Source organism: Lynx rufus, unplaced genomic scaffold (genome assembly GCF_022079265.1).
Source record: "Lynx rufus isolate CCGP_SWC_20201006 ecotype Redwood Valley unplaced genomic scaffold, mLynRuf1.p SCAF_5, whole genome shotgun sequence".
NCBI classification, from domain to species: Eukaryota; Metazoa; Chordata; class Mammalia; order Carnivora; family Felidae; genus Lynx; species Lynx rufus.
Window position 1 is genome coordinate 64507015 of NW_025814867.1, and position 25900 is coordinate 64532914.

The 25900-nt window shown below is 41.9% G+C and overlaps 1 protein-coding gene across 3 annotated transcripts in view; it reads left to right on the forward strand.

The window, feature by feature from the left end:
* The window catches only part of TMEM212 (transmembrane protein 212), a 51893-nt gene extending 27992 nt beyond the window's left edge, over window positions 1–23901 (forward strand). For 2 of the 3 annotated variants that reach the window (XR_006965596.1, XR_006965597.1), the window contains 2 exons: window positions 11838–11897; window positions 23663–23895. Coding sequence is in view for 1 of the 3 variants with exons in the window: in XM_047098663.1 (XP_046954619.1) it covers window positions 2241–2399; window positions 11838–11897; window positions 13086–13409; window positions 23663–23683 (564 nt within the window). In the remaining 2 variants the exon portion in view is untranslated. Of the gene's footprint in view, window positions 1–1370; window positions 2400–11837; window positions 11898–13085; window positions 13410–23662 lie in introns of those variants that run through there. The other variant, XM_047098663.1, reaches the window with a different exon arrangement.
* The last annotated feature ends 1999 nt before the right edge of the window (window positions 23902–25900 follow it).

Below are 25900 nucleotides of genomic sequence, written 5' to 3' on the forward strand. Positions count from 1 at the left end.
TGATCTGACCCACAGTATATTGACATACCATGTAGCTATAACCTTGAGATAAAAAGTAAAGGAAAAAGTCAAAACAGCCCAAACCAGATACTAACACAAACAAGTCTTTCCTCAGTCCAGACCCCTTCCCTCTGTAGAAAGGGCAACACTAGGATTAGCACAGAGCGGCTAGCACTCTGTGGTTAGCACTATGTGTGGCATAGTGGACACACTTACCTCTATGCTAGGGCAGACGCTCAGGGCCCAAGTGCGCAGCTACAAGGTCCAAAGTATTAGTTCATTTGTTCAACAAATGTGTATTAAGTATCTATTCTGGGCCAGACACAATTCTAGGTGTTGGGAACATCTTACACATCTAGGGCTTGTAAAAGACTTGGAAGGCCTCTGCCCTTGTGGAACTTACCTGGTGGCATTAGGAACAAAAGAGAGAGAGAATATCCTCCCACAATGTTGACAGAAGATGGGAAATAACGGCTATTGCAGAAAGCCTGAGCTGATTTCCTGGATCCTGTATATCCAAGAAAGCCACTGCTTCAAAATCTGGGTCGCACTGTGGAATAGCTATAGAAGGCCAAAACACGGAAAGAAAAAGGCAGAGAATCAGAGAGAAGCTTCCTTCCTCACCATTCATGGAAGGATCCTTTAGGAGTTTTACCATATTGATCAGGAAGAGTCAAACCCAATGTCTGTAAGTTGATGCATAAAAGCAGCAGTAATGACTGTGCCTCTGTCCCATGCTGAAAGAACCCCAAAGATGGACCACCCAACGTAATAATAGGGAGATAACTAAGCTGCTTTGCTATACAGAGCTCGGTGCTGAGAATTTTACATGTATTGGCTCATTTACTTTTTTTAATCACCACTCGGCGAGATATACACTAATTTTATTCCCATATGAAGAAAGACCCAGAAAGTTAAGTAAATTGCCCTTGCCCAAGGACACATACCTGGCAGATAATGGATCCTAACTCTGTCTCATACCAAAATCCGTGTTCTAAACCACTGCATTTCCATTCATAAAATTATTTTTCATCATCTCATTTAAAGGAAAGAGTATTAATATAGAACAGGAGAATTATTCAGCTATCTTCAGAAAACCGTCTGTGTTTTCAGATTATTATCTTAGAAGAAACAAACGTGTCCTATTAGTCAAAAGCAAATACGTACCACTTTCTCAAATACATGAGAAATCAAGAGATAAGCCTTTTACAATCGCTTCAATGTACATAAGCCCAACATCTAATTATTGAATTGAATTATGATTCAAGAATGATTGGAGAGTAGGGGTCGTGGCGGCTGAGGTCATGGTGGTGGTTGTGAGGTGAGGCAGGCCGAAGGGGGGCAGCCTGAGGAGGGGGAGCCCGAGGAGGGGAGGGCGGGGGCTGGTGGCAGCGGCGGGTGAACTCGCGATAAAAAAAAAATTAAGAAAAAAGAACGATCGGAGATTGGTATTTCATCCGACTAATAAGTTACTGCTCAAAGTGCATTTTACAACCGCATACACTTCCACCTTCGTCCTCTACTTGATAATTGAATTAATAATAAAACAACTAAGATGAAACTGGTTTCAAGAAAACAAGACAGAACTCCATGATGAAGCGTATGCCCCTTTGGGAATGAAACCGTGTCAAAAATCTTTATCAAAACTTCAAAAGTATGGTAATAGAACTCAACTTTGAACAATGGGGAGAGGTCTTGCATTTGCTTGAAATCATTGAAATTAAATGTAATGAAAAGTGATCAGAGTGCTTATTTTTACTTTGTTTTGTGGGAAATTGTGCTGGGAATGTGGATCTATTGTGCACAAAGGATGTTGGCTTTATGCTGGAACCACCAGGCAGGTTGAGTTGAGAAACAATTAGCTCAGTCAGCAAGCCTTTGAATCTGATTAAGCCAGGAAGTGGGCACTCCCCACGACAGGGCAGAATGAAGGGAATGGAGGCCGAAATCCAAAACAAGGAATGACTTCTCCCTCTCCCTCCCTCTCTCTCTCTCTCTCTTTCTCTTTCTCTCAGGAAACTAGTATTAGAATTAATTGTATCAAATTTATGTCAAGGATTACTTCATTACCATTCACTATCTTTGGTGAAACAAATGCAAGCTTGTTTCCAAGTAGATCAACAGTCCAGATGCGTCATGGCTACTGTCTCCAAGAAACTTCTGTTTACTGAGGCCTGACATACCCTCATGTTTTGGTAACAAAATATCTTTGAGATCCAGGACCCAAGTCACAGAGGAAGATGCAGAGCCTATCCCAGGCTGCTGGCCGAACTCTCATTTCTCTGGGGACTCTCAGTGTATTCTCTGGAGTTATCGCTTTCTTCCCTGTCTTTTCTTACAAGCTTTGGTTCACAGGATGGAATGTCTGGATTGCTTGCCCCATCTGGAATGGAGCTTTGGTAGGAAAATATTTTATTACATATATTGAGAGAGTATAGAAAGAAGGGAGGGAAAGAAGAAAAAGAATGACGTGTCTTTTTGGGGGTGCTCCTGGGTGGCTCAGTCAGTTAGTTGAGTGTCCAACTCCGGCTCAGGTCGTGATGTCATGGTTCACTAGTTCAAGAGCCCCACACGGGGTTCTGTGCTGACAGCTTGGAGCCTGGAACCTGCTTCAGATTCTGTGTCTCCCTCTCTCTCTGCCCCTCCCCCACTCATGCTCTGTCTTTCTCTCTCAAAAAATAGACATTAAAGGGGTGCCTGGGTGGCTTGGTCGGTTAAGCGTCCGACTTCGGCTCAGGTCGTGATCTCACGGTCCATGAGTTCGAGCCCCACGTCGGGCTCTGTGCTGACCGCTCAGGGCCTGGAGCCTGTTTCGGATTCTGTGTCTCCCTTTCTCTCTGCCCCTCCCCTGTTCATGCTCTGTCTCTCTCTGTCTCAAAAATAAATAAACGTTAAAAAAAATTTTTTTTTAAATAGACATTAAAATAATTAATTCATTCATTCATTTCAAAAAAAAAAAAAGAATGACATGTCCTGTTTAAGTTTTGCAACAATACAAAGAAGTCAAAATTCTACAGAAAATTACATGACTGTAGAACATATATTTCTATTAGTTGTCTCTTAAATGTACAATCTTTCTTAATATCATTTTATCATATACACTATCACGTGTACTATAATGAAATGCTGTTCAAGAAATTCTTAAAAAGTTGTTTTATTCTTCTCACCTTGGTTTTCTGAGAAATTGGAATCTATCTTTTGAAATTTGAATTTTATTGTTTTAAGTTTTGTTTTGTTTTTTTTTTTTAATAATCTCTACCCTCAACGTGGGTCTCAAACTCACATCCCTGAGATCAAGAGTCACATGCTCTCATGACTGAGCCAACCAGGTGCCACTAAAATTTAAATTTTAGAAAAAGAAATTTGTAAACCATAAAAAATAATGTAAAAAAAAATGGAGAACCGAGTAAAATAATCTTCAGATGAATGCTTTCACTAGAAACACTCAGGTGTGTTGACATGATCCAAGGATTTGCAAGCCCCAAACCTTAGTTCTCCCACATTTTTCTTTGCACACAACTGTTTGAACTGCAAATAATTCAAGAATTTGGGTGATGTACTTCACTAACTTCACAGTTCATTAGCAAGTGTGCATGTGCCAAATATAAGTAGGCACCAAGTAGCTGCTCCGTGTCTATTTACTGAATGACTATACAAAGGAAGGATTAGACTGGTACCCCAGCCCTCTGCGTCAGAGAAATGAACACACCTAGCCTTGTGAGTAGGTGTCTTCCGTGGCGGTATGATTTAAGAGGAGTTACAGAGGCTTGCAACAAATCCTTCTCTCATTGTTTCCTGTGATGCATGACATTCACCATTGAAGACTAGACAATTAGACTTTAAAGCCTTTTGATCTGAAGGAGTTTTCTATTAAAATGTAGCCAGTCTTGGGAGAGGCAACACTTTAAATCTTAAAAAATCTAACTGTAACTAAGATATCACCTAAAAGCAAGACCCTATAAAATATCATTTTAATCTATTTATTATGTAAATATGTATTGATAACCTACTTCATGCTTGAGTTAACAATGGGGGAGGGAAAAAAAAAAAAAAAACCAAGGTCTCAATTTTTAAAAACTCCATCCAGTGGGACTTACTGATGGTGAGTAGATGGGAGAAAGCCAAATGGTGCAAGTGTGGGACTGAACAAGGAAACACTTTGATGATGTTTTCCTTTTTTCTTTTCTCTTCCTAATTTTTTAAATGTTCATTTATTTATTTTGAGAAAGAGAGAGCAAGTGGGGGGAGGAGCAGAGAGGGAGGGTGAGAGAGAATCCCAAGCAGCCTTTGCACCCTTAGCACAGAGCCTGATTGCAGGGCTCAAGCCCACAAACAGTGAGATCATGACCTGAGCCAAAATCAAGAGTCAGACGCTTAACCGACCGAGACACCCAGGCATCCCCTCTTTTCTTTTTTAATACATTCTTTTACATCTACCTCCCAGTCTTGCCGGTCTGCTCTTTTCCCCCATCTCCTACCTGAAACCATACGTTCATTCAAAGAAACAGTTATTAAACATTTACCAGAATGCAAAAATGACAGTGACATTTATTCAAGCAGCTTCCACACTTTTTGTTGATGACCCAGAGTAAGAAAAACATTTTACATCCAGGACCTAGAATGTACATAGTTGCATGTATATAGTTCTCTCTAGATAAGTAGTTAGATTTTGATACATATATAGAACATAGAACAAACAGCTTCAAAAAAACAATATTTTACCTTCTGTGTAAAATGAATTGATATTTTCTATTCGATTAATTTTTTAATTCTGACTACAGAACTGACCCAGTGTTTAATAAAACCATAATTATAGTCCAACTCTGTATTCCTTTCTTGTAATTCTTTGCCTATCCCTGCAGCCTATCATAGAACATTCAGCAGACACTGAGAGTTGATTAGGATCACAAATTATTGAATATAGATTTGCTCTATGCCAACATCTGTTTTATCAGTTACTCCCAGAGAAATGACAAGGTCTGTCTCCAGCATACAGCTAGTTGGTGGCTATTTGATTTTGAGACCAATGGCATAGGGAATTGGAATCCGAAAGGTAGGATTTGGGGAGACAGAGCCTATGTTCAAGTCCTGATTCTGACATTCTTGGTATATGGTCAAGAGCAGGACCCTCACTCAGCCAGTTATACACTGCTTTACCTACAACATGAGGAATTTTGTAGGTAAAGAGAGTCCATGCAGAGCTGTCTAACCCTAAGATGCTCAGTGAGAATGACCAAATTTGAACAAAGATTGTGTAATAAAGAGCTTCCCCAGTTTTGAAGCTCTACACACATGCTAGTTAATACCATGCCTTTCGTCTGTGCTGTGAGCGAGGAAAATTTCTACCCTCCAGGTGCTGGGAGGGTACCCTTCACATGGGGAATTCATTTCCTGATTTCAGGGGGACAGAGGAATGTTCTGGCACCAGTTGCTTAAGTAACTTTAATTCAAAGTAATCAATACACCAAAGTGGCGTATTTGGGGGCTGCCTGCCCTGAATCCCATCCGTGCCCAATACCTGTCCAAACGCTTTGATCCTAACCTCTTGCTGCCTGCTCACTTCCCCATTCCATTCCCTGCGAAGTGGCTGAACTCCCCATCCTGTTAGCTTTGGGACCTCATCTCCTACCACTCTTCCCTTAGCTCATTCCATTCCCTTAGTCATCACACTGGCTCCTTGTTGTTTTCAAATATTCCAAGGTGTGTTTTTGCCTCAGGGCCTTTGCACTATCTGTTCTCTGCTTGGAGCTTCCTCCCACACAAGGCTTATTCTCTAACTTCCTTTTAATTCTTTGAAGAAATATCACTTTCTCATTGATGCCTTCATTCATTACCCTCATTTCCCTATTTAAAATTGTAAATCTCAGGGTGCCTGGGCGGCTCAGTCGGTTAAGCATCAGACCCTTGATTTTGGCTCAGGTCATGATCTTATGGTTCTTGAGATCTAGACCGGCATTGGGCCCTGCCCTGACATCGCAGAACCTGCTTGGGATTCTTTCTCCCTCTCTCTCTCTCTCTGCCCCTCCCCTGCTTGCTTGTTCACTCTATCTCCCTCAAAATAAATAAAACTTTAAAAATAAATAAATAAAATAAAATTGTAAGTCTCTCCCACAACTGGCATCCCCAGTCTCTCATTCCCCACTCTATTCTTTTCCCGATGGTCCTTATCACCATCTAATATACTACATAATGTACTTATTTATTGTTTGTTAATACCCCTCCCAACAAAATGTATATTGTACAACGGTGGGGATTTTTTTTTTCTATTTTGTTTACTGCTGTGCCTCCAGCACTTGGAACAGAATGAGTCACATACTAGATGTTCCATAAATACTGTTTGATAAATATGGTTGAATAAGGGAATGAGTCCGTGCTCAGGTGGTACAAAATGCATCATATCATTGAACTCTCATTAGGTTGCAAGGACTAAAAGTCAAGCCAGTATTCACACTAAAGCAGGACAAAATCGTCATGAAAAGGAAAGCAATAAGAGTGCTCACTCTTTCAGTAATGTCTAAGTTTGGAACAATGTGATTTTTTTTTTTTCTTTTTCTAGTGAGTTTCCTAGTGAAGCACAGCTCTGTCTGATGGGGGTCAACTACAAAAGGTCTCTGACTCGTGCCACAACTTTCCTTCTTTCCCACTTCTCAATGTGCCTGAAGAGTGAATCTTCCTTTGGTGGAAAGACAATGTGTGCATTTCAATCCTATTGACATTTCCTTTTGCAAATGATTCCATATCCCTTCGGAGACTTAGAAAAGATAGATTTTTACAAGCGGAACAGAACTTTGCATTTGTTCAGTGCCTTCATTTGAGACTTTCTGAATTCTTCAAAGTATCAGTCCTCAGAACTCTCCTCACTCTACTCTGATAGCCACATGATAAGCAGTTTTCCTAGGATTTCTGAACTAGGTTATTTAAAGGCCATCAGCTGCCGGAAAGTATGCAGCAAGATCACAGTGCCTGATGGACTGGGCTCTCCTTGAATCCCGGAAAACGTGGCTTGGCACCCTCCAGTGACTTAGTTAATGGCAAGCAACAGTGCTGTATCCAGAAGCTTACCTGGAGACAGGAACTTGGGGAAAGGTGGGCAAGACGTCCCGTGCAGGTCCCAGTTTCCTCCTCTGTCAGAGAAGGGACTTGATTGTACCATCATCACTCAAGCCTCTTATAGCTTCAGTGGTCCTGAGATTTCCAAACATCTGATGGCCAATTTCCGCTTAGATATCCTAAACTTCTGTAAGCCCGGCTTGTTCCCCCAAAACCATCTCACCACCAAAAGCAGTGATTTCTTCTCCTGACTTTCCTGGCTTTGAACTCGATTTCAAACCCTAGAGTGACTTTTGATTTCAACCCTTCCCTCCAAACTAGTGCTTCTTAAACTGAAATGTGCATATGAATCACCTGGGGATCTTGTTAAAATGTACACTCCAATTCAGGAAATCTGGGGTGAGGCCGGGCGCCTGGGTGGCTCAGTCGGCTCAGGTCATGTTAGAGGGTTCGAGCCCCATTTTGGGTTCTGCGCTGTGCTTGGAATTCTCTCTCTCTCCCTCTCTGCCCCTCCCCTGCTCGTGCTCGCTCGCTCTCTCTCTCTCTCTCAAAATAAATAAATAAACATTTTTAAAATTTTATTTACAAAATCTGGGTGAGGCCTGAGACTCTGCCTGTCTCACAAGTTTCCAAGTGATGCCGATGCTGCTGGTCCTAAGACCACTCTGACAACAGTGCCCTAAACCAACCCACCCTCAGCCTCACTCCTACCCCACCGCATCCAGTCACTTGCTAGCTAACTTTTATTTTTCCTGTGAGGCATATCCTTATCCATTCTTTCCTCTCATGTTCACTGGGCACCACCTCCCCCTCAACTCCTTACCACTTCCCACCCCCATCCAGGTTTCATGCCTACATGACTTTGATAGCCAAACTGTGGGAACCCATTCATTAATGAATCATAAAATCCACCTATTGCATAGCTAGCAGCATTTATAAAAGTAGAATAGAAGAATAGAATAGAATAGAATAGAATAGAATAGAATAGAATAGAACAGAAGTGGGGCACCTGGGTGGCTCAGGTGGGTCGGTTAAGCGTCCAACTTCGGCTCAGGTCATGATCTCGCAGTCTGTGAGTTCGAGCCCCGTGTCGGGCTCTGTGCTGACAACTCAGAGCCCGGAGCCTGCTTCGGATTCTGTGTCTCCCTCTCTCTCTGCCCCTACCCCACTCATGCTCTATCTCTCTTACTCTCAAAAATGAATAAATGTTAAAAAAAAAATTTTTGAAGACCCAATTCCGACAGAGATGCCTAGGCCTCACCTCATTCCTACCCAGCACACACTTGAGCACAGGCTTGTCTTTCTAGACCTCTGCTGTGTCAGTCAAGCTCCTCCTTCAAAAACCTTCAGTGTTGCTTCATTGTCCAAACGAAGCCAAGATATGTTAGCCTGAATTTTTAGGCCCTTCTCAACCTAGCCTCATGTGGCTTTCAAGCCTGATTTCCTACTCTTTTCTACCAGGAACCAGAGCTCCTGCCCCTCTGGGCCCCTGTCTCACTGTTTCCCAAGCCTGGCTGCCACCTTCCCACCTTTACACGCATTTCTCCCACTGCCCAGACTGCCCTTCCCTCTGCCATCTCCTGCCGAAATCACACCCATCCCTCAAACCTGCTTCGGGTCCCGTTTCCCCCATGCTGCTTTCTTCCACGATTGTTCCCCCTGGAAGCGTTATCTTGTCACTGGGCCCTTCTCACACGGAGTGTACTCACTCTTCCTGCCTCATTTTGTGGACATTCTTATACGCACATTACTTTCACATCTGGACTGCAAATTCCAATGAAAGTTGGAGCCACTGTGCGTATGATTATTACTTGGTGAGCTTGCTTGTCCTATTTATCCTCTCTGTTCCATCTTCTAAAAAGTAGGAGAAGATCAGGGCACCTGGGTGGCTCAGTCGGTTAAGCTTCCAGCTCTTGGTTTGAGCTCAGGCCGTGGTCTCAGGTGGTGGTGAGATCAAGCCCCATGTCAAGCTCCATGCTGAGTGTGGAACCTGCTTCGGATTCTCTCTGTCTCCTTCTGCCCCTCTCTCCCACTCATGCGCACTCCCTCTCTCTTTAAAATAATAAATAAATAAATAAACTTTTTAAAGTCGGAGAAGATCTCCATCATTATAAGGATTAAATGAGTTATCACATGTAAAATGTTTAGTGTAGTGCCTGGCATACATACAGTAAGGGCTCAGTAAATGTTAATTTATGCTATTATGCCATCTGCAGAGTGCCTATCACATCCCTTGTTGGCAGTAGACTCACAACAGATGTTTATAAGTGAATAAATTAGCCCATATTAAAATGATTCCTCTAGGGGCACCTGGATGGCTCAGTCGGTTAAGCATCTGACTCTTGATTCCAGCTCAGGTCCTGGTCTTGTGGTTCGTGAGTTCGAGCTCCATGTCAGGCTCTGTGCTGTCAGGCTCCCTCTCCCTCCCTCTCTCTCTCAAAATAAATAAATAAAGTGATCCCTCTAAAAGTTTCTATTACTGTTGTGATGCCTCCCCGCTTCCTTCAATTCATCTGCTTCTGGGAACCTTTAGTCCTTTATGTCCTTTACAGGGGGCAATTTAAAGATCCTGTGGGAGGGCCCACAATTATCATCCGACCAGAGTGTTAGTTGCTACCGTTGCAAACCCCAAGCAATCTCTCTGGAACTGCCTGTGGAGCAGAAACCTAGCCTGCCAAGAAGAGTAGAGAGAGAGCAGAGTGCAAGACTGGGCCTTCTCTCTGGGCTCCTATCTCCCCAGGCACCTCCTCTGGGTCCTTTCTGAAACCCAACTGCCCTGTTGTGCCCCGCTCTTGCCTCTCAGACACCGCCTCTCAGACACCGCCTCTCACATTTCCTTTTCCCATTTAACTTCTCTCCCCTACCCTCAAAACTCTTCCTTTTTCTTTCTTCCCTCTTCCCTGTCTAAATACAAGAGTTTAAAAAAGAAAAGAAAGCAAGAAAACAGGAGGCTATGACTCAGGGGACACCCGCCCTCTGTCTCGCAGGCATGCTGGACAGGGGCACCAGGGAAGATGGGTGTGCTCGCCCCTGAGCCACCTCCGTCCACAGGGTGGGTTTCCCAAGTTACTGAATGGCATTCATACACCAGCCTACTCCATGAAAGATCTTTTCAAAGTTTTGTGTAAACAAAGCAAAATTCAAGCTGGCAGCTACAACCAAAATATCAGGCGACTGCAATTCGGCTGCATTTTTCAACTTTTGAAAGGAAAGAAACGGTTCATGCCAAAGTGGTTAAGGCAACCTGGAATCTAAGCGTCTAATAATGTCAGCTCTCTCCTTGGAGTTACACCAGGAGAGGAGTGTCCCCTTCGCTTTTCTCTTGTTTGCCCCTGTGTTTCTCGCCCGTAGAGGAGTAACGTGCCCATTGGATGCCTTTGCCTCTGAAAGCGTAGACTGGCCCCCGGCTCAGCATCAATGTTCAATTGCTCTTAATAATTCTGTTTTGTTGTGCTATTTATGCTGGCTCAACCTCCACAGGGTCCCTTGGAAACTTTCCTCTTGAGAATCAAGCCAACCTCTTTCGACTACAGATGGTTCTGTTTTTATCCACGGGAGTTTTATGGTGTGGCAATGCCACGTCTGGAATTTCAGCCTGAGCCACACGAGAAGTGTTGTGTGAATGTACATGTGCACACTTCTCCCCCACCTCTCTCGAATTCTCCAAGTCGGGCATTCAAAATAAAATATGCCAGGAAAATGAAAAGCTGGATCAAAAAAAAAAAAAAAAAAAAAAAAACGGGCTGGACACAGAAGCTACAAAAGCAGCATATCACAAAACCATATTGGTAGAAGCTCTGATTTCCACCCCCTTAAATTTGTTGATACTATATATACAGTCATGTTTATTTCTCTGTCAAAAACCTAATTCGTAACTGCTTTTACTCCTGCCCTCATTCTATATCTGGTTTCAGGCACGTCTCTTCCTGGTTGTCTCTCTCAACCTCAAAACATTCCCTGACCAGGAACAAATGATTTATGGGTCAGGAATAAGCAGTTTCCAGGCTCAGTGACCACAAAAGGTCTCCTTCACCAGACCCGGAGCTGAATCAAAGATGAGCCCAGAATTCTTTTTTCTTTTTCATTATATATTGCCCTGACACCATTCCCTCCTTTGTTGAACTATTTTCATTCTGCACTTTGGGTCTTTTTCCCTCAACGGAGGCTATTAAAAAACAAAACAAAACAAAACTTTTGAAAAGCTGAACACCAGTGCACCCAGAACAATTAATGTCCCGCCATGCATTCACTCTAATTATAATCTTTGTTACTTGAGACACGGAGATCACATATTTGCATCCCACCAGTAGGCTGAGGCTCCTGAATCTCAAAAGAAAAGCAAAGAGTAAAAGATAATGCTGTTGCTGGGCAAGTTTTCAGGGTTCTGTGACACATTTCCTTTCCAGTTCCTCCCATTTGTAATTTTAGCAATTTGTGGGAAAGATGAATGATAGACAATTAATCAAAATAAAACATATGGCAAGGGTTATAAAGCCAAGCTTTTATTGCAGTGACACCTTACAGTAGGGGAGGTTATAATTGCAATGGCAAAGGCAACACAGAAAATAAAAAAAAAAAATGAGCTTGTATGAATCATGTCTTTATGACACTGATGGCTTTTTTCTTCATTGTCATCCCAGATGAGGAAGAGATCAGAGCCATAAATCCATTTAGCCATTTGCTGTTCTTTCTAGTTCATAATAAAGTTGTCAAACCGTGAGACAGATTGAACTCTATCCAGAGGTACATTCTATCATGGATATTATTTTTCCGTTTTCCTTTCACAGGCCATCATGACCGGTATACTTCTGCTGGTGGCTCACAAAGAGTGGACCAAGAGATACCTGGTAAATATATAGACCTTGAGTAGGATGGTTGAATAGGTTTGAAGGTCAAACCTCTACCAGTTCAGGATGGAACATAGAGAATGTGATTTCCAATTATAATTGAGTTCTTTCTGATTGATGCCTTACTATGACGGATTTCAGTAATAAACTGGCTTTAAATGAATATTTTTTATTTTTATTTTAGAGAGAGAGAGAGCATGAGTGGGAGAGAGGGAGAGAGAGAGAGAGAGAGAGAGAGAGAGAGAGAGAGTCAGTCTCAAACAGGCTCCACTCTCAGCTTGGACAGAGCCCGATGCAGGGTTTGATCCCACAACCCTGGGATCATGACCTGAACTGAAATCAAGAGTCGGACGCTCAACCAACTGCCACCCAAGTGCCCCTTAAATGAATAATTTATATCTGATTTCTTCTCCAAACACTTTCTACAAGTTCCTGCGATTATTGTAAATATTTAAGTATTCCAATTTGGAGAGGACAGAACCAATGTTATGCTCCCAAATTTCATTCTGAATAAGTGGATCTATAGGCTCCTCTGTTTTTAATAATGTATGTTTAAGTCTCAACTCCTCAGCTTGGGTTGTCCTTCCGCTGTCTCTGTTACTTCTCCCCCCCAAAAAAGGATGGGAAGTCTATGATATATTGCATTTCAATAGTAGGGAGCCAAGTAATCCCAGGATATAGAAAGACTACTTTGTTCTGATCATAGATCTTCCCATGGCTCAAATAAGTGTGAGTCACCTGGGAATCTGGTTAAAACGTAAATTCTGATACAGTAGATCTGGGGGAGGTATGAGATTCTACATTTCTAACAAACTTCCAGGGATGTCAGTGCTACTGGACCATGGACCATGCCCTGACTAGCAAGGTCCTAGGATAAGGCAGGGATTCTGGTATTCATCTTTTTCCCACCATAAGCTGGCTCTTAACACATGATAGAAGATAAATAAACACATGTTTGTTGAATGGAATTCAATTAGTTGTTGGCTCAGTTGGCTGATATGTTATTCTCCCAGAGTGTAGATTCAAGAAGAGAATAAAAGGGCCTAAAGAGAAAATTGTAACCCATTTCTCCTTCACTTCCCAGTAAAAGAGATTAATATCCAACAACGCTTTCTTTCTCCACATCGCTGAGAAGCTTTTGAAGAATCTAGTTTCCAAAGTAACAATTTATTTTTGTTTTATTTTCAGTGGGAAGCTAGTTTCACCTTTGTGATTCTAAGCATTATGGGATGTCCACTTCATTTTGCGATAGCCTTGGAATCTGCTCTCCTTGGTCCATATTGCTTCTACTCGTTTTCAGGGATTGCAGGGACCGGTTACCTCGGTTATGCAGTTGCCTTCCCTTTTCCATATGCAAAATTCCCATCAGCTTGTGTGGACCCACCACACTATGAAGCGTACCACCTGACGCTTCAAGCCTTCGACCTGTGCCTGAGCTTCGCCATGTTCTGTGTGTCCCTGACAGTGTGCATCAAGCTTTCTGCAGGACTTATCTGGAATAGACACATACATGTAAGTTTTCAGAAAGGGGGAACCAGTTTTTTCCATCCTGAATGCTAAAATGGAAAGTCTGCCATGTTAGTACCTGATCTGTCTCTCTTACTTATCACTGTATCTTTTATAATCAGACTTTTCCCACTATTTCTACTTCTACTCCAGCAAAGAGGCTGATATACACCAACAACAAATTTACCTTTCTAACTTTTTCTAAGATGGCTAATAAGAATATTAATAATATTTGGGGCATCTGGGTGGTTCAGTCGGTTGGGCGTCCGGCTTCGGCTCAGGTCTTGGTGTCACGGTTCGTGGGCTTTGTGCTGACAGCTCAGAGCCTGGAGCCTGCTTCAGATTCTGTGTTCCCCTCTCTCTCTGCCCATCGCCAGCTCACATTGTCTCTCTCTCTCTCTCTCCCTGTCTCTCTCAAAAATAAACATTAAAAAATTTTTTGAAGAATATTAACAATATGATAGTAATAGAAGTATGAACTGAGTGTTTACTATGTATCAGTGTACTTCCCATTTCACACATAGTAGACTATATCTAAAAAATGATGTAATGTGAGGGCTCCTGAGTGGCTCAGTCGGTTATACTCCCAACTTCGGCTCAGGTCATGATCTCACGGCTTGTCTGTATGAGCCCCACATCAAGCTCTATGCTGACAGCTTAGAGCCTGCTTCAGATTCTGTGTCTCCCTCTCTTTCTGCCCCTCCCCTGCTCATGATTTATTCCTGTATCTCAAAAATAAACAAATATTAAAGAAATAAAGAGAAGTATGTAATTTGCCCAACATCACACAGCCACTGAGCAGGAGGACCAGATTCAGAACCCAGAGCTATTTTTCTTTTTTTTTTTTAATTTTTTTTTTAATGTTTATTTATTTTTGAGACAGAGAGAGGCAGAGCATGAACGGGGGAGGGTCAGAGAGAGAGGGAGACACAGAATCGGAAGCAGGCTCCAGGCTCTGGGCCATCATCAGCCCAGAGCCCGACGCGGGGCTCGAACTCACGGACCGTGAGATTGTGACCTGAGCTGAAGTTGGACGCTTAACCGACTGAGCCACCCAGGCGCCCCCCAGAGCTATTTTTGTTAACAGTTCAGATTTATCCTGGGCTTCTTGTCACCCACATTGTATCCTCTCTCCTTCGCTAGACCTCAAGATGCATAATTCTGGCCTCCCGGAGGGTTAGAGCAGGATCAACTGGGAGAACAGTGCAAGTGATTTCTGATTCCAAATTCCTACATCTGATATGGGTCACTCCATTATGGGTTGAACAGCCTCCTCCTGGAAAGAGATATTTCCCACTGCAAACTCTTATACTGGCTTGATGATTCAAGTTAGTTTTATATTAAGGTCAGGTGAACTTGAGTTATGTTAGCCAATTTTTTTCCCGGTTTGATCATATCAGCACAGATCAGCAAAGCTGGAAGACAAGAACTTGGCACTCTCAATACCTTTTGTGGTCAGTCTTGTCCTTTCAACTTCTACATAAGTCTGCAAAGGAAATCCTGTACATTCTTAGGAACAGAGTTGATTTTGCAAGGAGGCCCACTGAGAGTTGAGGCTAGTAGACCAAAATGACCTCCCCTGCTGTACTGCCAGTGCATCTAGAAGTTTAGTATTTGAAATTTCTCCCTTGTGGGGACTATCCCAACTTCCTAGAGCCCTTTTGTTAAAAGAAACATAAACCCAGGAGAACCACACATTAAAGTGTTAGCCACCCATAACTCCTTGGCATCAGACATCTGGCTGCCATCTTTGGGCATGACACCTAAAGTTTAACAATGGATGGAGGTCAGCGAGAAAACTATGAAAAATTATGTCCAGAGCTTGGTAAGCCAGCCTCATGGAAACCCAATAGTGAAGCCACCTGAAGTTCCTGGAAAGAGAAAAAATTCATTGAGAACAAAGCAAAGTTCTCTAAGTTTAGAATTTTGCCTTTGCCCATCTTGCTCAAAACAAGTGATTTCTAAATTAAGTGTGTAATTTCTAAATTGGATGCAAGATCCAACACAACTACAACATGTTGCTCAATGTGGATCAATAACATCAAAATCACCCAGGGTTCTTATTAAATCAGATTTCTGGCTTTCATCCCGGCCCACTCTTATGGCAGAAACTCAGGGGTTGGAGGCAGGGAATATGCATTTTTAGCACATGCCCCCAAGAGATTCTGCTAAAAATGCTCTTCCTAGCACAGGATTCTCTTAGTGTCACTTCTGGACAGAATCTCAGTTTTCCCATGTGCGTAAAATGCAGCACGAGTTTGGGTGAGAGCTCTCGATAAATTTAACAAGCAGCAAATCTTTGGTGAGCGTTTTTGGATGATTTGACACCACTTAATCCATGGTGGTGGCATATCATGTTTCATTAGCAAGGATGAGTGGGTGACATAATGGGATATGAGGTTCTGTATTAATAAATACACCACCGCCTCCCCGAGCCCACAAGGAGCATGTGCAGCTTGAGCAAACCTTTGTTACCATGTTACCATGTAGAGATCTCAGTGATACTAGGCAGAGTTTCCAGCAGTGAAATAATGTATTGTTTGTCAAAATTCTAGAAAACATATAACCTTCTTAGAAGAAATGGCAGATCACTGGTCAGGATATAGAATTCTACATGGTGATTCTGCATTTAATGAGCCTCCAGAGAGTTTTGATGTTAGGTTCCCTATGTGCTGGAAGAGACAAATCATATTTTTAAAATTTTATTAAAAATTATAAATGTATGAAAAGCTATATAAATACTGTAAAATATGCTGCTGATTTACTCTTCCTTCATATATGTATCAACGTAAATATGCATATGTAAATATAGGAATATTTATGCATGTAAATGTATGTAAATATCAGGAAAATCAAAAGCTGTGAAAATTTGTAAAAAAGAAGAAAGTGATAGTTTAAGGGAAGATTTGGGGGAAATTGTATTGTGTTAGAGAGTAAAATCATTTTTTTTCATGTATGTAATAGTCAATCTCACGATAGAAAATATTCACTTCTAAGAGTTTTTCCGTAAGTCTGAAAACATGTTTTCAGAAATTTATCAAACAGTCCCTTAGGAATCACCATAGTCATCATTTCTCTCTTCCCTGCGCCTTTTCACTTTAGGAGAATTGAAGTCACCTTGCATCCCAGGCAACTCAAACTATTATAACAAGATACCATAGACTTGGTGGCTTAACCAACACACATTTATTTCTCATGGTGTAGGAGACTGGAAGCCCAAGGTCAAGTTTCCAGTAAGGTCGATCTTCACTGAGGCCTCTCTTCCTGGCTTGCGGACGTCACCTCACTGTCCTTCCTGGGCCCTGCTCCTGGACAGAGAACTCTGTCCTCTTCTTGTGAGGACACTAATCCCTTCATGGGGGTCCCATCCTCATGACCTCATTTAAATTTAATTTTCTCCCGAATGACTCACGTCTATATACCATCGCAGTGGGGAGTAGGGCTTTAACATAGTGATTTGGGAGGAAGACGCTAACAGTAGATAGCATCTGGTTGAGGGTCACACAGTGTTGGTGTGTGTGCGTATGCAGTCAGTTGGTCCCCAACTAAAACCACAGTGAGAAATGCTTGAAAGAGGCATAAAGGGTTTTGCTTTATGATGATTTTGATAAAAGCATTATATGAGTGCTACAGACTGAATGTTTGTGTCTCTGAAAAATTCATGTTGAAGCCCTAACCTCCCTCCCCCCTCCCTCCCCCCCTCACCCCCTGCACTGTGCTGGTATTAGGAGGCGGGGCCTTTGGGAGATAATTAAGTTTAGTAAGATCAGGAAGGTAGAGCTCCCATGATGGGATTAACTTCATGATGCCCTTATAAGAAGGTGAAGAGGCCAGAGTCCTCTCTCTCTCCACCACATAAGGATACAGCAAGAAGGTGGCCATCTGCCAAATAGGAAGAGGGTTCTCACCAGATGCTGAATCTGCTGACACCTTGATCTTGGTCTTCCAGCCTCTAGAACGGGGAGAAATGTTTGTTGTTTAAGCCACCCAGCCTATGGTAGTCTGTTACAGCGGCCCAAGCTAAGACCACAAGCCCTTCCAAATTTTCCAGGGCCTCATGGGAGGAGCTGGAGCTGGAAAAGGAGTAAGAGTCCCCGCTTCTGTGGCTACATGAAACACCATGAAGTGACCCTGTGGGCTTAGGACTCAGTGCAGGGGGCAAAGGAGCACCGCATAAGATTAAGTTGAGACACTAAAACGCAAAACAACCATAGCCGAAATTGTCTACATTCTTGGTCCAGTAAGTAATAAAGTGATGGGAAAGGAAAGAATTGGGACGCCAGACGTGCTGCAGCTGTCCCCTGCAGCTACTCCGCCCCTCCCCCATGGAATGGAATGGCTCCCTCTGTTTTCCTTTCATTATTCATTGTTATGTTTGGGGTTTTGTTTTTTTGTTTTTTTTTAATGAAAGGGGAAAGAAAATATTTTCCCCCTTAACATGTGATACAATGGTTTTATTTTTTTTTCTCAATGAATTGAGAAATATTTGCTTCCCATAAAAGATGTAGGTAAACCCTTGAAACAGTGAAAAAACATATGAGGACAGAATATTTATCAGTGGAGGACCGTCTTCCTCCAAACACAAGACAAATCTGCAGAAATATATTGGCTTCAAATCTTCTAGCGGATGTACCCTGCATCATCAGCAATAGCAATGTGTTTTGCCATAAATTCATCCATGACTCTCATCCGAAAGGTCCGAGACCTCATGTTGGGCTACACCAAGGTCTTTCTGGTGCTTCTGGGAACTAAATCCCCTTGGGGAGATCCAAGTAAAACCTCAAGTAGGACCACACAGCGGTCAGAATGCACTGTATTTCTTCCTCACGAGTTCCTTTATGTGGTCTCCTCAACTTGGTCGATAGAAAAATCAGAATCTAGAAAAATAATTGCAATCCAGGGCATTAGCATTCCCTTGATCTCATTATGTTCTCTGGAATAATAATGCTGGTGAGTAGTAGCAGAGTGATTGTAGGTGTGTTTACTGGGCAGTGACTACTTGTCAGGTGCTTTACCTCCTTTCTTCCTCACAACACTGCAAAACTCATTCTCCCCCTTTCACAGATGAGGACCTTGAGCCTGCCATGTGGAGTCAGGATTCGCTCCTGGTCTCAAAGGGTCTGGAGGCCAGGCTCCACCCTGCTGAGCCACACCTTTTGGAGAGTGTATTCAGTTTTACAGACTCCGAGTGGCTTTGCATAGGCATGCATTTTGTGGACAGTCTTTCTTATGTTTCTCACAGACAAAAATTAACTCACATATCAGAAATGGAAGCTATTTTTTCCAGGATATTTTCATTTCATTTAATCAGCAAGACGATGCCAAGGGTGATAGCAACTTGCTAAGAGAGGAAATGAGAGGGAAGTGTCTATTGTGATGTATTAAAATAAGCTTGATATTTTGTCAAAGCAGAAGAAATAGATGAGGCGGTAACCTGAAAACTGCCTTTTGTCAGTTTTTATTTTATAATCATTGTGAGTATCAACATATTTTCCTTTTGACAGTCAGTTTAATCTTTTAATATAAAATATCCTACTAGGGTTTTTTTTTCCTTGCTCCTTACTTTTAATCTAAAATATTATTATGGGGACACTGGGGCGGCTCAGTAGTTAAGTACCTGACTTCTGCTCCAGTCAAGATCTCACAATTCGTGGGTTCAAGCCCCGCGTCAGGCTCTGTGCTGACAGCTCAGAGCCTGGAGCCTGCTTCAGATACTGTGTCTCCCACTCTCTCTGCCCCTCCCCTGATCATGCTCTGTCTCCTCTCTCTCTCTCTCTCCCTCTCTCTCACTCTCTCAAAGATACATAAACATTAAAAAAAAATTTTAATGTTATTATTATGAATATATTTTTCAACAAACTTTAAATGCTGTATTTAAAACAAATAAGATATATATTTAAACCACAGAAGAAAGTTTTGCTTTCTAAAAGAGCAGAAACTTGAGCAGAAGTCAGAAACCTCCATTCTCTATAATCATATGGTGCCAATATGTGAGCACAAAGCCATTTAGGGAGGTAACAATGTTGGCTGGACACTTTGCATTGTATTAATTAATGAAGAGAATATGCAGTGGCTGTTACTGGGCACCTGAGTTCATTCCCCCAGGAAAGAAGAGAGAGACCCACGAGCAAAGTAATAGGGTGACACACAATCAAGGCTATGAGGATTGAGGAATGACACAATGTCACTTCCCTCCCAAACAGGCCCTACCAGCCAGCAGGGACAGTGGGTAAGGCAGCAGTTCACCCCTGCACACATCAGTAGTTGTGGACTTGAGCTTCCTCATCTCTAACACCACAGGGCTTGGCCAGCCACGTCCAAAGACCTTTCCAGATCGGTCTCGGTCTGTGATTTTCAAATAAAACTTTATTCCATTGGGGAAGATTAACACTCAGAAGAGAGGACTGTCAGCAACCAGGGTTGGCTCTTCACCTGTCCTAAGCCATGTTGATGTGTCGCTGGGGTACCCCACATAGCCTTTACCCTGCTAGCTCCAGAAGGAATATACACCAGGGACACCTGGGTGGCTCAGTCAGTTAAGTGTCCAACCTCGACTCAGGTCATGATCTCACAGTTCGTGGGTTCGAGCCCTGCATTGGGCTCTGTGCTGACAGCTTGGAGCCTGGAGCCTGCCTCAGACTCTGTGTCTCCCTCTCTTTCTGCCCCTACCCTGCTCTCTCTCTCTCTCTCTCTCTCAAGAATAAAATAAACATTAAAATTTTTTTTAAAAAAAGAAGGAATATGCACTAGCAATATTATCCAATCAAGATGGATATGAGAGTTGTCACAGATTTATAGATCGCTTTAACCACTTTGGGAAAACAACTTTCTTTGCTCAGTATTCGGTCTGTCATATCAAACCAACCAGAATTATCTTGTTGGTTGTCGTTTTTTATGATTCAGGTAAAAGTAATATATCGTGTTACATTAATTTTAGGTGTATGATATAATGTTTCAGCAATACTATGTATTTTCTCAGTGCTCATCAAGATAAGTGTACTCTTTGTGCACTGGATCCCCTGTATTTATTTCACCCATTCCCCTACCCACCTTCCCCCTGGCAAGCCACCAGGCAGCCACCAGTTTGTTCTTGTGTTTAAAAGTCTGTTTTTCCATTTGTCCCTTTTTTTAATTTGTTTGTTCATTTTGTTTCTTAAACCCAACATAGGAGTGAAATTGTATGGTATGCGACTTTCTCTGATTGACCTATTTCACTTGGCATTATACCCTCTAGATCAATCTGTGTAGTTGCAGAACTTAACCATTGTTTTACCAAATAAGTAAGGAGTTTTAAACTCCAGTTGATGTGCAAAAAGGTTGTTCCAAATGTTTTTCTTCTCTTATTCCATATAACTAACCTAGTGTCATGGATAAGAAAGAAAGCTGCTAGTTAAAGCAATAGAATTGCTAAGCGCTGGATGGTAATTAGTACCTATCTGACAAGAGGAGTATCTTGTGTTCACTAGTATATGACTTCCCTCCTATCATGTGTTGAGGAATCTGATTCCAAAGCCCTAAATACAACACTCATTATTTATACTTGCCCCTCAACATTTAGTGAACATATATTATTTGCCATATACCATGCTAAAAGCTGAAGGGTAGAGACAGAAGGATAAGCAAGACATATTCTGGTCCCCCATTGACTTACAGGGACTGAGGGGAAATGTCACCTGCACCAGAAGGACCAGGAGCCCACATGAGGAATAACGAGATTTGAATTAGGTAGTGTTAGTGGATATGGAGAAGAGGTGAAACATTTGAAAGATATTTAGAAGGTAGGATCAACAGAACTTATTATCAGTTAGCATGAGGAATAAGGGAAGAGCTCAGGAAGATGCAAAGGGGTTTCTTTTTTTTTTTTTTAATTTTTCTTTAATGTTTATTTTTCTTTTTGAAAGAGAGAGAGAGAGAAAGCGTGAGCAGGGGAGAAGTGGAGAGAGAGGGAGACACAGAATCTGAAGCAGGCTCTGAGCTCTGAGCTGTGAGCATAGAGCCCAATGAGGGGCTCAAACTCACAAACCATGAGATCATGACCTGAACCAAAGTCGGATACTTAGACTGAGTATCTGAGCCACCCAGGCACCCCATGGGATTTCTTGACCATGAGAGACAAGACAGTCCTTGGATTTAATGGGTGAGTCCTACTTTTATCACTTAGGGTTTCATAGCCCGTCATTAATAAAAAGCCATTTTAAGAACCTAATAGAAGGCATCAAAAGGACTTCTTCCTGGGGTTCAACTCAATGAGGTACTGAAGCTTGCCACTGGACACTCCATGGCTTTAGTTGGTTACATACCAGATCCAAATGATGCCTTGCTTTGAGTTCATAATAAACCTAGTGCTGAAGAGCATGGGCTATAAGAACAGTTTCAATCTAGGCCATATTTAACAACTTATCTCTTCGTTTCTTCTACTGACACTCTTATGGCAAAGGCTGCCAATGAGCAACCTGTACATAGCCAAGCCCAATGGAGTCTTTTCAATCCACATTTTCCTTGACCTCTTCACAACCTTTGAAACTATTGACCACTTTCTCCATGAAATCCTCTCTCCTCTGACTTCCATGGACCATTTGCTTTGGTTTTCTTCCTTTCTCCTTGGTTTTTCCTTTTCAATCTATCTGATGGCTCCATTGCTTTGCTGAATCCTTAAAGGCTGGTGGCTTCAGTTATCACCTTTGGGCTGATACCTTACACATCCATGTCTATAGCCCAGTTCCTTCTCCTCCTCTAATGAGTTCCACATCTGACTATTTTCTGGACACTCTCCTGGAGGTCTCACAGACACATCAAACTCAAGATGTTTATAATGGCGCTGATCATCTCCTTGTCCCCAACACCTGCTCTTCTTCCTGTAAATCCAGCTCAGTTGCCAGCAGTCCTGGTGACACTCAGGACAAGCCTGAGACTTGGAATCATCCTTGACTCCTCCCACCTGAGCTGATCACCATATCCTGGCAGCTACACCCCTTATTCACTGTGTCCCCCTTTCTCTGTACTGATCAAATGGCCCTGGCCCAGCCCTCCATCTTCTCTCACTCAGACATCTTTGCTTCCAATCTTGTCTTTCTTGAGAAGTATCCTCCACACAGGCTCTAGACTGAACCTTTTGAAGTTCCAATGTGCTCTTGTTACTTTCCCGCTTTACATCCTTCTGTGACTCCCCTTCACACTCAAGATACAGCCACGCTCCTCTATGTGACATTCATGTGTGTGTAGCTCCTTTCCAAGAATATGTGTTCCTTGAGAATGGAGACTGACTAAAGTGAGCTAAATGGTGGGACTGGGAGTATGAGACTCAGAAGACAGGAGAGTAGCAGGTTGCAATACTAGATGCCACGTTTACGTATTCCTAGCCAGAGCTAAAATCTTACCTCACTCTATGTCAGGAATATTTCAAATTTAAAAGCAATTCACACAACATGCAGGAATTTACTATGGTCATGGACTCCAAAACAGAGCTCCAGGAAGGAATACAGAGGAAAAGTAGATATGAACTTCCATACCAAGGAGAAGTGCCTTATTGAAGAATTGCTTTCAGCATTATTTATGGTATGTGGAGATCCTGAGAAGTCATGGTACTTTTGAAGTCAGACAGTTTGAGGTATAATTGTTTCCTCTGTCACCTACCATCTGAGTAGCCTTGAGCAAATCAATATTGAACCTCTTTGAGCCCTAGAGATAACACCTACCCCACATGTTGCAAAGTGAAATGGTATAAATTACTACAAAGACCCTTACACGGACTTGGCCCTTGATAGTTGCTCAAGAAATGTTTGTTTTCTTCCTCTTACTTCTAATCAAATTTAAATTCTTGGCTCTCATTCAAAGATTTTAGAAAGAACCCTTTAACCTTCTGTTAATTTTCAAAATGCCCCAAGCCAATCCAAACCAGACAAAACAAATAACAAATGACCAAAAAAGATATTCAACAGAGAGATTCCTCACTTCCTTAGACAGTCCCTGCCCACAAAAGTAATGGTTCTTCTGAACTGTTTTATGCTTATGCCAGATATTTTATTACACATATATTTCTTTTTTATATCTTTCTGCCATCCCCCTTCACCAATATCACCAATATTGTTCTCTCTGGTGATTCCTTTTAAATCCTTAAGTGGTACCATGGTGCTGTTACTTGAGTCATCCTTCATTGGGTTCCTGTGACATAAAAAAGGCTAAATTAAATGTCAGAAGTGACACTCTATTTTCTTTGATAAATTGTAGAAATAAACACTACTTTATTTTTTTTCTTCTAGGGTCAAAAGAACGGACAATAAATTTGAAGCAGTGTTCCTCTTAAATTTGTTATATTTGTGGCCATTATTTTGAAATACAAAATAATTTTCATCTTCAGTTTTTTCTGTGTTCTTATGAAGTAAAAGTTGAGATAATTGTACATTTATGCCTTTTAGATTATTAACCTTGTTTTTTTCTGATTACACATTATGATTTTTAAAATGGAAATTGTATCATCATTGTCATAAAAATTTTTAAATCTGAAATACAAATTTGCAGTGAATGAATGTTTTCTTTAAATTCCTTTTGTCCCTGTTTAGTGTTTCATTAAACTATAATTCTATCTTACCTAAATTAAGCAACCATTTTGCTCAGCATTTCTTCATTGCCATTACCAAAGCAACTGTAGATCTTCAAACACAATTAAAACATAGAATAGTAGCCATAATGAGAAGGGTCTCCTGCAAGGGGAGAATGAGCCTCCCTCCTCGCTTCTCTATAAGTTGTCTATGGCACTCATGACAGTTTAATAGTCAGAAGGGACCATAGCTGGGGCGCCTTTGTGGCTCAATCTATTAAGCATCAACTCTTGATTTTGGGTCAGGTCATGATCTCACGGCTCATGAGTTCAAGCCCCTCATCGGGCTCTGTGCTGACAGTGTGGAGCCTGTTTGGGATTTTCTCTCTCTCCCTCTCTCTCTGGCCCTCCCCCACTTGTACTCTCTGTCTCTCAAAATAAATTAATTAATTAAAAAAATAAAATAAAATAAAATAAAATAAGGGACCATAGCTGTCCTTTTGGCCAACTTTTCACAAATGTCCCAAGGTCTAAATGCCCCTGACAGCTCAACCATTCCCAAGAGGCAACCCCATTCAGCAGTTGAGTGGCTCTCAATTGAGAAGACACAGCTTATTTGGGTGGCTGTAAGAGGTCTTGGGGCACCTGGCTGACTCAGTCAGTAGAGCATTCAACTCTGGATCCTGGGGTTGTGAGTTTGAGCCCCACACTGGCTATAGAGATTAGTCAACAATAAAATCACTTTTTAAAAAATGTAAGAGGTCTCTTCTAATCTGGCCAAAGATTTGCTTCTTATATTCTCTATGTCATATATTCTTACATGTCTCTATGTCTCTATGCCCACAGGTCTTAATAATATAGCACAGTGGTTCTCAAATGTGATTCCTATGCCAGCAACAGCATCATCACTGGGAACTTGTATGAACTGAAAATTTGGGAGCTGGGTCCCAACAGTCTGCGTTGGGAAACCCTCCTCCAGGTGATTCTGATGCATGCTGAAGTTTGAGAAGCACCCGTGGAGCGTAATGGAAAGCAGGCAGGACTTCAGAATGAAAAACACCAGGATTCAGATCCTAGCCCTCTGGTCAGTTTAGGTAGGTAATGGGCTCGGTTCCTCCCTGGTCAAATGGAACTGATGAGGAGAGCTGATTCGTAGGCTTGTTGAGAGAATTCAGTGACACTATCTAGGTAAACCACATAGCAGAAAATCAAACACAAGAACAAAAACAGTGTCTAGTGTTGATTCATTCAACACATTTATTAGATGCCTTTGAATATCAGTGTCTACGGAGTCCATTCATTTGAGAATGCACAAGTACAGAATGAAAATTTTAGACGTAACATTAAAAAATTTTTTAATGTTTATTTATTTTTGAGAGAGAGCCAGAGCGTGAGTGGGAGAAGGGTGGAAAGAGAGGGAGACACAGAATCCGAAGCAGGCTCCAGGCTCTGAGCTGTCAGCACAGAGTCTGATGTGGGGCTCGAACCGGCCGACCACAAGATCATGACCTTACCTGAATAGACATAACATTTTAGACATATCATGGAAAAATATGATATTTAGAGAAACTAAACAGCATGTTCCAGAAGACACAACTGAATTGCTGGTGTCTGGAAGTCCTCTAGGTACCACTCAGACCTCAGCTCTGCAGTCAACACATGTTCCTCTGTCACCTAAGAAGCTATAAGACGTCTAGCTCTGGGCCTGGGACTTATCAGTATAGAGCCTGAATTAATTTTAATATTATTTGAACATTTTGAGCCAGGACTGAGTGCCCTGGCTATTTATTTATTTACTTCCATTCTACTTTCTTATTTGCATCCCTCTCTGTTTTGAAAGGGTTTAAGGTGACTTTTGGGCATTTTATCAAGAATTAAAGTTTCAGCTGCTATGGCACCAACCGTGGGGCCAGTGAGTTCCAGTGATTGCTTCCTGGAACTTTGGTGCTCAGCAAAATCA